Genomic DNA, 13,983 nt, shown 5'->3' with positions numbered 1-13,983 from the left:
ATGCCCCAAATACCACAAGGTGTTTAGGAAATTTGATAGGTGCATAACTGAGGTTTTAAACCCAATCAGGACCAAGTTTGTAAAAGATTATAACACTAATATAATTAAAAACTTGTCCTTAAGAAATTTATTTTTAATATAAGAGATCTTATTTATGAAAACACATTTAAAAACTCATTTTGATATTTTATATGTTTAGTGTGTCCTTTATGAAAATATACTTGACTTTCTTGAGTGCTTAGGACATAAAACTCATTTTGACACAACCGGGACTAAGTATAAAAATGTTTTTAAAATTAGGATGTTAAAAACTTGTCCCTTTGAAAATATATTTTGAGTTTAGGATTCTTTTGACAAACTCTTTGATTTAACTTTGAAAACTATTAAAGTTGAGTTTGTAACTTTAGGTGAAATCCTATTTACTCAAGTGTTCTACTATGCATGCATTTGCTCAACTCTTACTCAAAAATCATGCAAGAAATACTCCCACAAGAGTTACAAAATGATCCTACCTCACACAACCCTTATTGCATATAATTTAATAATTAAGCTTTCGTTGGTTGTGCTTGAGTCCTTTCCAAGTTAATGTCATTTTGATCTTTTTTGCTCGACATCTAATTGGTTCGATCTTTGCCTTTGATTCTTTGTATTTATTATCTTTCTATTATTGTTTGGTTTCATTCGCATATAAATATGCCATCTATTGTATAGTTTATATATACAAAAATGTACAGGATTTCTCTCCACAGTTTCTTTCTTTCTTTCTTCATGGTATCAAAGCCACAGACTTGTTGCTTGTAGGATTTTTTTGGCGTTCTTCCGACGAATTTTTGGCATTCTTCTAGAGAATTTTCAGTGCTATTTCTTATGATAGTAGCCGCTGTTTAGAGTTTTTTTCAACCTTTTTGCAGTCCAATCTAGAACAATAAGTCCAAAAACAGATTTGCATGGTATAGACTTCCCTCCCGTAAAGGAAGCTTCGCCATTACCTACCTTACGCTCCGTCACGCGCTGTTGTTTTTCTCTGCCTTCTTTGACTTCGCATTGTTCCATTCACTATTCCACCGAAGTGCCACCACCGTTGGAAAGCCTATTAAGACAATTCAACACCGCTGAAATTGGAGCTATCCGACACCACACGTGCCTTGTTGGAATTGGTGTATTTCCAAGAGGGGGGGGTGAATTGGAATTTTAAAACTTTTGCCTAGGTTTAACCAGATTTCAATAATCCACAACCTAGGGTCTTTCTAAGCATATACCAATTGCGCAAATAAAAGTAATATATGGAAATTAAATCATGCGCAACATTCACAATATATCGAATATAACATACATGTGTAGAAAAATAAAATGCTGAAAATTAATAGTACACACACGATATGTTATGGAGGTTTGACCAATACTGCCTACGTCCCCGCCTTAACTCACAAGCTGAGGATTCCACTAATGCTTGCTTACCAGGTGGAGCGACACCGTGTACAATACCAGGTCAAATTGTCAAGGCTGGCCTCAACCTTTACAACTTCTCCTTAATGGGGCGAAGAAGACCCACTTCAGGCCACGCCTGAATTACAACAATGAATATAAAATTGTGTACAATTCAAATGCTTCTCAACTAAACAAATATATACCCATACGCACAAACAATAATTGATGTACTCACATATAATAGTATTTATGCTCAAGTGAGATCTCGAAAATTTAATTCAAGATAATATATTCAATGAGTGAATATTTAAGGTTACCTCAAAACCCTAATCAAGTATCACACAAATATTTTATCAAATATAATCACAACATATACTTAGGGTTTAAGCTTGCAAAAGATTTATCAAATAAAGTATACAAGCTCTCAAGTCTTGCACTTTGAATGCAAAGACTAGGAAGCTAAAAACAAGTTATTCCCAATCAAATATTTATATATGAAATATTATGGGAATAAATAATCAAGAAAAACTCTCAAAAAGGTTTTTCAAATATGTATGAATATGAGAGAGTAATGCTAAGGAAATGATTTGAAATATGCACACAATAAAACAATCAAATCTTCCTACACCTTGCAATTGATTTGCAAGTGAGAAGAACTAGAAAAACAAACTCTCTATTTCAAAATGATATTTGCTAATAAGTATGAAAGAGAGTGTGAAAAATATGCTTGGAATATTGAGTATATAGCAAAAGAAGTATAAAAAATTTGAGAGAATTTTTCCTAATTACTTTTGCTAATTTAATTACTAATCAAGGCAAATAAGGGGTATATATAGATATCCCTCAAATTTTGACCGTTGGGGACCTATTGGGAATTTTTAAAAAGTTTAGTTAAAAGTTAACCTCTGTTTAGTGCATATTACTGCGGTTAAAATATGGCAACTTGAGAGTTTTCGTCGACCGTATTCATGGTTCGGTCGACCGAATTGTCAAGTTCGGTCGACCGTGAAGATTTTGAACTATAAATATGGTCGACCGTATTCAAGGCGATTTTGAAAACGTTCAAGGTTCGGTTGACTATATCTGAAATTCAGTCTACTATTTATATGGTTCGGTCAACTTAATCACAAATGAACTAGAAGTTCAGTTAACTAAGTTGTTGGGGGTCAGACACATGCCAGTTTGGTTGACTGTGGAAGATACATTCAAAAACTGAACAGTCGATCGAGCAAAGTCAACAAGTTGACTTCTGGTCAGTTTGGTCGACTGAGGCGTTTTTAACGCACTGAGTTCGGTCGGCCAAAGCCCTTTCAAACTTGAAAATTTGTCCGATTTTTTAGCATAGTTTACCCCTGTTTGCATAGTTATGATTTGTAAGATAGAGAGGATTTTGTGCAAGTGATGTGTAGGGACCTAGGGTCGATCCAAGGTCATTAAGCTTATAGTTTAAAAAATCCGATCTCCCCTAAGACATCAATCTAAGGATTTAGTTTCTTCTTTAACGGAACTCTTGCTTTAATTTATTGTCAAAAGAGGGAATAGTAAATCGAGTACCGTTGAAGTTGGGGTTGGTGGGAACTTCAAATATTAATTGATAGCCGATTGTGCCATTCTATCTGAACATTTATTCTACTGCTCTCTCTCTATCTCTATCTCTCTCTCTCTCTCTCTCTCTCTCTCTCTCTCTCTCTCTCTCTCTCTCTCTCTCTCTCTCTCTCTCTCTTCCCCCTTCTAGCTACTTAATTGTTTAAAGAATTGAAGAATAAATCAAGTGGAGAAAAGCTAGTCTTGTTTATCATCTAAATGGTAAGCTGCCGTTGCTTACATAGTATACATACAAGTTGTTAAATGCAATTTTAAGGTATTCATTTTAATAAGTTTGCATCAGAATTTTGAGATGAAGGACTTAAGGGCAACTTAACTACTTTCTTAGCCTTGAGGTTATTTCCACTTCAGATGGTTATTATCTCTCTCAGGCTAAGTATATGTCTAACTTACTTTCCAAAGCATGCTTAACTGACAGCAAAACATGCACTTCTCCATTTGAGCCTAATATTAGGCTTCTTACTACTGATGGTGAATATCTTCCAGATGCTACTATGTATAGACAGTTGGTCGATAGTCTCATCTATCTCACTGTTACCCACCCAGACATTTCCTATGCGGTTCACTTGGTTAGCCAATTTATGAGTGCACCTTGCTTTACTCACTATGCTGTTGTTCTTCGTATCTTACGCTATGTCAAAGGGACTTTGTTTCATGACCTTCACTTTTCTTCGCACTCATCTCTTGAGCTCCGCTCTTATTCTGATGCTGACTGGGTTGGTGGCCCTACCGATAGTCACTCTAGTACCACGAGTTATTGTTTCTTACTCGGCACCTCTCTCATTTCTTGTCGTAGGAAGAAGCAAATTGTTGTTGCCCGATCCAGTACTGAGCACCGTGCCCTTACTGATACTACAGCTAAATTTTTGTGGTTACGATGGCTTTTGACAGACATGGGTCCTGCTCAGACGACTAGTTCCCCTCTTTATTGTGATAATTAGAGCGTCATCCAAATCGTTCACAATGATTTCTTTCATAAGCGTACCAAGCATATTGAAATTAATTGTCACTTCATTCAACACCACCTTCAACAGGGTACCCTACATCTTCGATTCGTCTCCTCTGAAGTTCATCTTGTCAATATTTTCACGAAGTCTCATCCCCATGTTCGGCTACGTGATCTTATTTTCTAACTTAAGTTGACTACATCATCTCAAGTTTGAGGAGGGATATTAGAATATATGTTAAAATATTCTGATATTGTTTTGCTTCATTTGCATATAAATAGGCCATCTATTGTATAGTATATACGCATAGAAATATACAATTTTTTTCTCCACAGTTTCGTGCTTTCTTCCTTCAATACTAATAGCCGGTAATTATTCTATATACAATCAAAAAAATTAATTCTTGAAATTTTCAATTAATTAATTATTAATCGCACTTTTTAGCTTATTACTTTTTTTTCAAAAGAAAATTATGCATTAGTGGTCCTCAATGAATTGCCTGTCTCGTCCATGACACATGCTCAAGATTATTTTTGCATTAGTGATCCGAAGTTATTGGCGGCCTTAGTACATGAAGAGGTAGGTAGTAGTCATAAGTAAATTGTGACCTATGTGAAACACGAGGTTACAAAAAGAAAGGAAAAAGAAAAATTCAAAGCGTCGACATTAATTGTGATGGTTATTTGGAAGCTGGCGAGAGCCAAGCAAAGGGAGGATCCAATACAAGCCTCATTTTTATTTTTTCTTCTTCTTTTTTTTTTTGTTGATCCAATACAAGCCTTACGCACAGAACGTGCAAGTGTGAAGCACATTCTTGATTCAGCCTTTAAATACTCACTTGCACTGCCTACCCTTCTTCACTCCACCCTCCATGTTAAATTCTATCTCTCTCTCTCACACACATTTAAAGAAAAAAAATAATTCCATGGCTTCTAAGCATGGACCAGACCAGCAGCAAACTGGTGTTGGTGATCACCAAAGCAGCAGCCTAAGATCATCTCTGCATAATAATTATAATAACGATGATGAAAATATTAAAATAGTAGGGTCGGAGATGAAATTCCCGCTGCGACCACTGGAGGTGGAAAATACTCATAAAAATTGTTACAGACGGAGAGCAGCGGTGGAAGAGGAGGAGGAAGGGGTGTGGTTGACATGGGAGGATTTGTGGGTGACGGTATCCGATGGAAAGAGGGGAAACAGAGCTATACTTCAAGGCCTCACCGGCTACGCTCGCCCTCGCCACCTCTTGGCCATCATGGGTCCTTCTGGTTGTGGCAAGTCCACCCTTCTCGATGTCTTGGCTGGTACTCTCTCTCTCTCTCTCTCTCTCTCTCTCTCATATTTTCTTTATTATTTCAAATAAATTTTTAGAAAATTGAAATCGCAGAAACCCAAACAAAGTTTTAAAAAAATTAACGACGAAGGAGACTAATTTCCAATTTTCCATGAGTTTGTAATGGTATTTAATTAGAACCGCTGACTTGTCCGTACCAAACTCTAATTCCTTTTCTTCTTCTATTTGTGGTATATATAATACATGCCAAAAAATACCTTACTTTTTTGCCTTTATTCATGTTTGAAAATACTAATTATGCTTTAGATTTAAATTTACGTCCATTCATTCTCAAAATAATTTTACATTATATTTTATTCACAACAAAAGAAATCCAAATTCAGGTCCAAATTAGAAGCTTTTGTATTAATTTAAGAAAAATTTCAAATAAGTTTTGCTGAAAGAAAATTTGAGATTACTTTTGCTTTGCGGATTATCTATTCTCAGTAATAAAGTAATGATAATAAACACTGTGATAGTTATTTACAAATTTTAAAAAATGTGTTATTTTTTCTGAGAAGGTAAAGATTGTATATTAAACAAGGTGCAGAGGAACACAAATTCAAGCCAGAAGCTTGAGAAACAATGGAGCTTTCTCTCTATAATAGAAACAAAAAATAAAAGAAAAGTGCCCCCAGGGCGTAGCTCAGTTGGCAGGGTGGATTTCGGGATTGCCTTTCACGAGGTCAGGGATTTCTCCCACCCCGGGTTCGATTCCTAAATTTATCCCTCTGTGGTGTGTGGGGCAGCGCTATAGAGCGTGGGATTAGTCATGAGTGGTGCGGTGGACCGTAAAACGGACGTCGTTGACGGTTGTGGATATCCGGCGATATTCAAAAAAATAAAAAAATAAAAATAAAAGAAAAGAGAGACAGCCAAAACGACAAACAAGCAGAGCAGGAGCAAAACAGCAGGCCGCGACAGAAGCCTGACGTGCCCTCCTTAACGGCATCCGAAACGACAAAAATTCAGAGAAAAAATCACAAGAAATCCATCCCAAGCCCCAACCAGAAACACCACGAAACAACAAACAAGACAGAGCTCCAAAGCAGAAAACAGCAGCGAGACTCCTCAACAGGCCCTCCAACAAATAGCGATCCAGACCAACAGAAGAACCAGCCTCTGCCCGAGAACAACATGAGCACAAAAATCCTGACTGATGTTGGAAAACAACACACCCACTGGCATAAATCATGAGAGAGGCCAAATGATCGATGTGTTATTATCATACACCAATAAGCAATGAAATTATTTTATGAGGAAAATACACACAGAATTTAATGACTACTCTTAAATTTCATATCATAATTGTCAAATATACATAGGATATATTCTCACTCTCCTCTTATATGGGGTACATTTGTTGATTATATATGTTGCATGCAGGGAGATTAGGTTCGAGTGTAGGGAAGATTGGAGATGTGTTGATCAATGGTCGAAAACAGGCATTGGCTTATGGAACATCGGTAAACAAACAGATCTACACACTACTTCTCTATATTTTATATAAATATAAATTAGGAGAGCTCCGTCCATGCCACTGCAGGGGATTGGTTCGGTATATATAATAATCGGTGAACCTAATGAGTAAAAATTAATTTCTCCCTCGCGAAATCCATTTATATGTTTATATAGGTGAGTGAGATACTTTGCAAGAAATAAGTTTTGGGATACTTCAATAATTTTACTTGAAAAAAATGAAATGAAAAGAAAATAAAAAGGAAACTCGTATTCCATTATATTTTCATTTTATGTGAAATACTATTAAAAATGAAAGTTTGTTTTAATATGACTAAAAATTAAATATTAATAATTTGTAAAATCAAAATTTTGTTTTTAGATTTGATATATTTTTTATTTTTTTTTCTTTACTTTTTTTGATAACTAAACATGAAAATATGAATTTCTTGATATTTTCTTTTCATTTTCCTTTCTTTTGCTAATATTTTTTTAGTTTCTTTAGAGTCAGTTTGAATCAAAGTTTTTTACTTGGGAAAGTGGAAGAAAAGAAAATAAGGAGGAAACTCATTTTCCCTAACATTTTCCTTGTTGATTAAATATTATCAAAAGTGAAAGTTTCTTTTAATACAATTAAAAATTAAGAAAAGTTAAATATTAATGATGTGTAAAATTGAAATTTTATTCATGAATTTAGTATATTTTTTAACATTTTTTTTTCACTTTCCTTCATAACCAAACATAAAAATGTAGAATTTTTGATATTTTCCTTTCTTTTAAAAAAAAATATATATATTTTCCGAGTTCCAAGCCATAGTTTTTAAAATTATGTTATAAAATCATCTCTTTTATACAATAATTAAACTTTTGTTTTGCATAATATTACCAATTAATAAATGCAGGCGTACGTGACTCAAGATGACACTCTAATTGCAACACTAACGGTAAGAGAAGCCCTGCACTACTCTGCACAGCTGCAGCTGCCAGACTCCATCTCAAAATCCGAGAAAAAGGAGAGAGCAGAAATGACAATCCGAGAAATGGGACTGCAAGATGCAGCAAACACAAGAATAGGGGGGTGGGGAGCCAAAGGCCTCAGCGGCGGCCAAAAGCGGAGACTCAGCATTTGCATGGAGATCCTGACCCGCCCAAAGCTTCTCTTCCTCGATGAGCCAACCAGCGGCCTTGACAGCGCCGCCTCCTACTACGTCATGAGCAGAATCGCCGGCCACGACTGCCGGGACGGAAGGACCATCGTAGCGTCCATCCATCAGCCTAGCAGTGAAGTCTTTGAGCTTTTTGATGATCTCTGCCTTCTGTCTTCTGGTAGAACTGTGTATTTTGGACCTGCTCGTGCTGCGAATGAGGTAACCACATGCACCAAGTTAGTTTTTTTTCAAATGATAATAATGATTTTATTAAGGAAGGGAGGGACTACTCTCAAGCAAGAAGCTTGAAAGCAATGACTGGATACAAGAACTCGTGAACAACTATGCAAAATCACTTACAGACCAATATTCGTACGATAAGAAATAAATTAATTCCAATCCCAAGATTCCAAGTTTGGGCATGAGCCGCTTCAAAAAAGAGGTTGCTTATAAGAGCTTTCCTTTTGATGTTGAAATGGGAGTTGTTCGTGTCTATAAAGGCTCTAGCATTCCTTTCCTTCCATATCTCCCAGCAAATTGCTGCTGGGATGGCTAGTCTGAGCTTCCTATAAACTCTTAGTAGGCTCGAATTGGACCAGCTCTTTAACATGCCTTTTAGTGTCTCAAGCATGGTCCATTGGAGCTTCAAAATTAAGGAGAAAAAACGAGTTCCAAATAGGAAGACTGAACTTACAATGCAGAAAAATATGATCAACACACTCAGCCTTCTTTACAAAGATGGCACGTTGAGGGTAGCATCCAGCCCTTTCTTTGAAGGTTATCCAAATTTAAAATTCTGTTAACGACAAAAACAGTGAGATTTTTGAAAGTAGAGGAAAAAAAATGGGGGAAAGTGAAAGACGTGCAAGCTAAGGGAGTGAAAAAGGGGACTCGGCAGCTCCAATGCAATGCATTGGTGCATAGATAGCATATTGCTTTCCATGTTTAAAATTTGGATTCAAAATAAAATAAATGATTTCGTTTACATTCAAGAAAAAGAAATTTCATGTAAAATGGTCTTATGCTATTTAATTCATTTTAGTGTTATGAGGTTACATGTCAAAATTTTAAGCATGTTATTACTTTTGTTATACGGACACAAGTGCGTAGTAAAGAACTAGAATTGAAGGGATTAAGAGAGAATGTGCATGTAATCTAGATCTCTTTATTCTTTTCTTTTTTTTTCTTTTCTAAGCGAGGGTTGCTTAATTTCTTTCCTCTATTTAACTTTTGGACCTATCAGATGAAGGATGAATGGTTTTTCTCTTATGTTTTTCTTTCTCCCTTTTTCTCCTTTCTTGTTCCTCTTTTTCCCTCTGTGCGCAAAGTTAATTTTAAAGAAGCATATGAATGTTATGACTAGTGTGGAGTTTGGAATTGATAATTAACTGATCGATTTCTCTCAATTTTAATAATTGCATGTAGTTTTTCACAAGCAATGGGCTGCCATGCCCAACCCTCCAAAACCCATCTGATCACTACCTTCGAACAATAAACAAGGATTTTGATGAGGTAAGTAATGCTTTTCTTTAAAACGTCTGGAATTTTTTTTCAGTTTAATTATTATAATAACCCATTTTTAAAAGTTTGAATTTGATATTGTGTGGACTCAGAAAATTTTTTATACAAAGTTATATGTAAAATTTTTCTAAAATTTAAATAAAAAAGTTCAATTCTTATTCCAAACGTATTGTGAATTTAGTTCCTTAGTTGTAAGAGATCTTATAAAAATCTTTGATATTTTCTGAAGGACATTGAAGGAGGCTTGAGCGGAAAAAGGCCTACGGAAGAAGTCATTGACATTCTGGTGAAGTCATACAAATCGTCTAATAGTTACCAACAAGTTCAAAGGCAGGTTGCTGAGATATGTAAAGATGTAAGCAATTGACTAATAGCTAAGGATATACATTTATGAACCATGGTTATACATTGTTCATGTTATGCTATTTCATTATAGAATTGCCAATCTTAAAATAAATAGTTTTATTTTTGCGTATTAGGGAAGTAAAGCAATGGAGGAGAAGAGAAGTCATGCCAACTTCCATACCCAGTGCCTCATTCTTACAAGAAGATCATTCGTGAACATGTACCGTGATCTAGGCTACTATTGGTTGCGCTTTGCTATTTATGTGATAGTTGCTATAGGATTGGGCACCATCTTTTATGACATTGGCCATACTTACAAGTCAATTCAGGTATGTATGTATGCACACACATTTAGTGCATTTGCTGTTGTGTGTGGCATTAGGCGAGAAAACCACAAATTTTATTAGGAACATAATCAACATCTTATGATTTGTATTCCACCTCTATCTTGAGAAGACATAGGACTAGACCCACCTCTATGACTAATCAAAATATGAGTATGGAGTCCACGCATGTGTGTATGCAGAACAAGGATGGGATACAAATTTCGAGATGCCTAATGACCTATTTAGTTATGCTGGGTTTGGGAGCATAGATTTCAAGTTTGGGATTTAAATTTGAGTGGATTTAAGCAAATATTAAGATAATTTATATTGGATCTTGTCTCAATTCAATACAAATTCAAATTCAAGATCTCTCCAAAAATGGGATTAGGTAAACGATTTTATTTTTCATTTCTACTTTGAAAAACAATGACAGAAATATTAACTTATTTTTAAGTTTTGAAGATTTATATAGAGAATGCAAATGCTAGAAAACTCAAAACAATGTGACTTTTTTTCTAATTCTTTAGAAAGTTAAAAAAAAAAAATAACATTTCTTTTCCCCAACCCAACAAGCCTTAATTACATTCCCCGTTTTATCATGCAATTTTTTCTGGGTCCTAGAAGGCACATTTATTGTAAAAATTTCGAACTAAAGGAGTCCAATATCTATAATTCGACCAATAATTGCACGCTAGGATGGACTATATATCTGAACATTAAATATAATTAAATAATGCTTGTGCAAAATTCCGTGCAGGCTAGATGTTCAATGCTGATGTTTGTGGCATCATTCCTTACATTCATGGCCATTGGCGGATTCCCTTCTTTTGTGGAGGATATGAAGGTATGTATATTCTTTAAATACCGACTTCACTTCTAATTAAAAATCACATTAGTTGTAACCAAGTAAAAGGATTTTTTCCAATTAATTAATATCCTGCATGCAGATATTTGAACGAGAAAGATTGAATGGGCACTATGGAAACAGTGCATTTGTCATTGGCAACACAGTCTCCTCCATACCATTTTTGATATTGATTTCACTAATTCCGGGAGCCATCGCATACTACCTTGCTGGGCTTCAGAAAGGATGTGAACACTTTACGTACTTTGCTTTGGTTCTGTTCATCTGCATGATGCTGGTTGAGAGCCTGATGATGATTGTTGCAAGTGTTGTGCCAAATTTCTTGATGGGCATAATAACAGGTGCAGGGATTCAAGGGCTGATGATCCTTTGTGGGGGCTTCTTCAGATTGCCAGATGAACTTCCTGAGGCCGTGTGGAAGTACCCTTTATACTATGTTGCTTTCCACAAGTATGCATACCAAGGGCTGTTCAAGAACGAGTTCGAAGGGCTGTCATTTCCCAGTGCTGATCAGGTAGGGGGGCCTCCCAGCTTGGATGGCCATCAGATTTTAAGAGATATATGGGAAGTGGAGATGGGTTACTCTAAGTGGGTTGATCTTGGCATCATGTTAGGAATGGTAGTGTTGTACAGAGTTCTCTTTCTGGTTTTTATCATGACTGCTGAAAAGGTTAGGCCTCTCAGGAAGGCTTTTTGGTTGACACCTCCCAAGCAAACAAAACAGGTCATGGTGAATCCTGCAGCTACACCTTTGAAGGCATGAAGAGAAACTTCATATGAAGTCCCTTGCAAAAAAACAGGCACATGGACAACATGAAGGAGCAGGTCCTGTGTAATTTTCCCATCATATCAGTTGTTTCAGCTAGTATAACAATTTTATAAATAAGTAAATATGATGTGTTCTTGCTAGTTTATGGTTTCTCTGTTTGGAAGTATTAGATAGTAGCTAGGAGCAATATATGCCTCGTTGGTAAATGAAACCGTTCAAAATTTTTGGGAATGTAATTTCCATGTCATTCCTTTCTCCTGTCTGTAATTCGTGATGGTAATCATACGACACATGGAATTAAATTATTCACTTACAGATACTTCATTTTAACTAAGCCAGTTATGAGGTCGTTACACATGGTTTTAAACTAGTATGGTCACAGCTGGTAACATCGTGTAACGGTTGTAAGATGCCATGGGATGTGGGAGACGTGGAAGTTACATAGCCAGAAATGGTAGCGTCAATTGGTCATGAGTTTTTTTCACAAGCACAATTGAGTTTTCTAAAACATGATTTTTTTTAATGAATTCTTACTACTTTTATTCAACCTACAAATGCTCATATTTATGTTAATTTTAATGCATTGTTCGTAAAAGTTAAAAACAATCATATCTTTTTATACTTGTGACTACTTTAATGACTAATAAATTTGGACATATAATTGAAATTGACTACCAATAAATTAGTGACATAAATAAGTCTATATACATGTATATCAAATTCATTAGAACGTTAGAAGCAATAATTAGACACCATTATATAGAATGGCATGGAGGATCTTCATAGTTTCCATGTCTATTATCACTTGGGTTTGAGATTAAGAATCTATCTCCTCACCCTTGTGGAGATACAAAATTAGATAAACCTATTTTCACATAATTTTCTTCATTGCTCTAGAAAATTCATTAGTGGCAAAAATCCAATTGATAATGTCACAATGTCTTGGAGGGTCAACCTATCGTTGGAGGGACACATTCTTGAGCTATATTGACATGAATGGTGAATTTTGAATTTGTTGATTTTCATGATTGATATTTATGGAGTCACCACTAACCTGTATTATATAGATGCAGTTATAACACCTAATTTTATAATTTATTTTGCACATTACCAATTAGGAGTTAGGAATTCAATTATGCAAGGAGAAAGTATTAACACCTACACACCAATTTAATGGACGGTACCTGATTTGCCTAAGTTCCTCTAAAATCAATTGATTATGACTTGAGTTCTTTCATTTACTCAATCATCAACTTTATTAATTTTGATTTGGTTTACACAAGACATAGAAGGCTTTGTTTTTTATTTTAAGATATGCACAAGAAATAATCTTGAAGTAAATTGTCTAAGTTATTTTATTTGAATTAGTTCTTGTTTTGTATTTTAAATCTTTGGAATACTTGCATAAAAATAGAGAATTCCCATATTCTTAATGTTGTGCAAAGAGTACACCAATGCGCAGCGGAAACTCAAATTGAATCAAAACGTGCAATGCAGTAACCAACGATGAACAATACGTAAACAATCAATCACAAAGAGAATAAAAGAAAGCAATAAAATCACACAACACAAGAATTTACGTGGTTCGGCAATGTGCCTACGTCCACGAGAGCAAGCAGCTGATTTTCACTATCGTCTCAAACAAGGGTTACAAAATATGTTTACATGCTAACCCTATGTGTACAAAAGGCTTAGATATTATCTAAAGTACTCATGTAGTAATCACTGGAAGAAAATCCTCAAAAATCCCCAATCTAGTGATCTTCACAATTCAAAACCCGTAAGTAGCACCAAACAATATATATCTTCAACAATTTCAGCAAACAGTCGACGGTTTAATGTAGAGACTGAAGTAACCAGGCTAAAACCGTCAACGGTTTCAGGGAAACCGTCAATGATTATCTCTTGAAAGCAAACCGTCTACCAAACTGTCAACCCAACTATCTATAGTTTCATCCTACAACTTCTTGTTTTTGCTTCACCTTACTTTCCCTGAGCATGTGTTTCACTCAATATGAGCCACATACTCTAACAATCTCCACCATGGCGAATATTCATCCCTTAGGAGAAATACAAAAGCATAACTCGCAGCTGCACCTAGGATAGTAGATTGGGACGCCTCTCATCTAGCACTTGGAGACGTTAATCAAGTCCAAGCAATGCTTGAACTTGTCCATTATAACAGACTTTGTCAACATAGCAACTATATTCTCAAACGTGTTAACTTTCTCAAGC

General features: G+C 35.5%; 1 protein-coding gene across 1 annotated transcript; it reads left to right on the top strand.

Moving 5' to 3' along the window:
- Positions 1-4,603: 4,603 nt before the first annotated feature.
- LOC131163898 (ABC transporter G family member 1-like) lies at positions 4,604-12,067 on the top strand. Its single transcript, XM_058120718.1, has 8 exons — positions 4,604-5,287; positions 6,703-6,782; positions 7,677-8,141; positions 9,348-9,434; positions 9,673-9,798; positions 9,923-10,117; positions 10,872-10,958; positions 11,062-12,067. The coding sequence occupies exons 1-8, from the start codon at positions 4,852-4,854 to the stop codon at positions 11,740-11,742; spliced, it is 2,157 nt and encodes a 718-aa protein (XP_057976701.1). The 5' UTR covers positions 4,604-4,851; the 3' UTR covers positions 11,743-12,067.
- Positions 12,068-13,983: the final 1,916 nt, after the last annotated feature.

Source organism: Malania oleifera, chromosome 9 (genome assembly GCF_029873635.1).
Source record: "Malania oleifera isolate guangnan ecotype guangnan chromosome 9, ASM2987363v1, whole genome shotgun sequence".
NCBI classification, from domain to species: Eukaryota; Viridiplantae; Streptophyta; class Magnoliopsida; order Santalales; family Ximeniaceae; genus Malania; species Malania oleifera.
Note: the sequence above shows the minus strand (reverse complement) of the source record. Positions and strands in the feature narration are given on the sequence as shown.

Bases quoted from the DNA above. Each gene is read 5' to 3' on its own strand.
- LOC131163898 (XM_058120718.1), top strand. From the start codon at position 4,852: ATGTTAAATTCTATCTCTCTCTCTCACACACATTTAAAGAAAAAAAAT. The intron at 9,435-9,672 runs GTAAGTAATGCT...TATTTTCTGAAG, and splicing joins TAAACAAGGATTTTGATGAG to GACATTGAAGGAGGCTTGAG. The intron at 10,959-11,061 runs GTATGTATATTC...TCCTGCATGCAG, and splicing joins CTTTTGTGGAGGATATGAAG to ATATTTGAACGAGAAAGATT.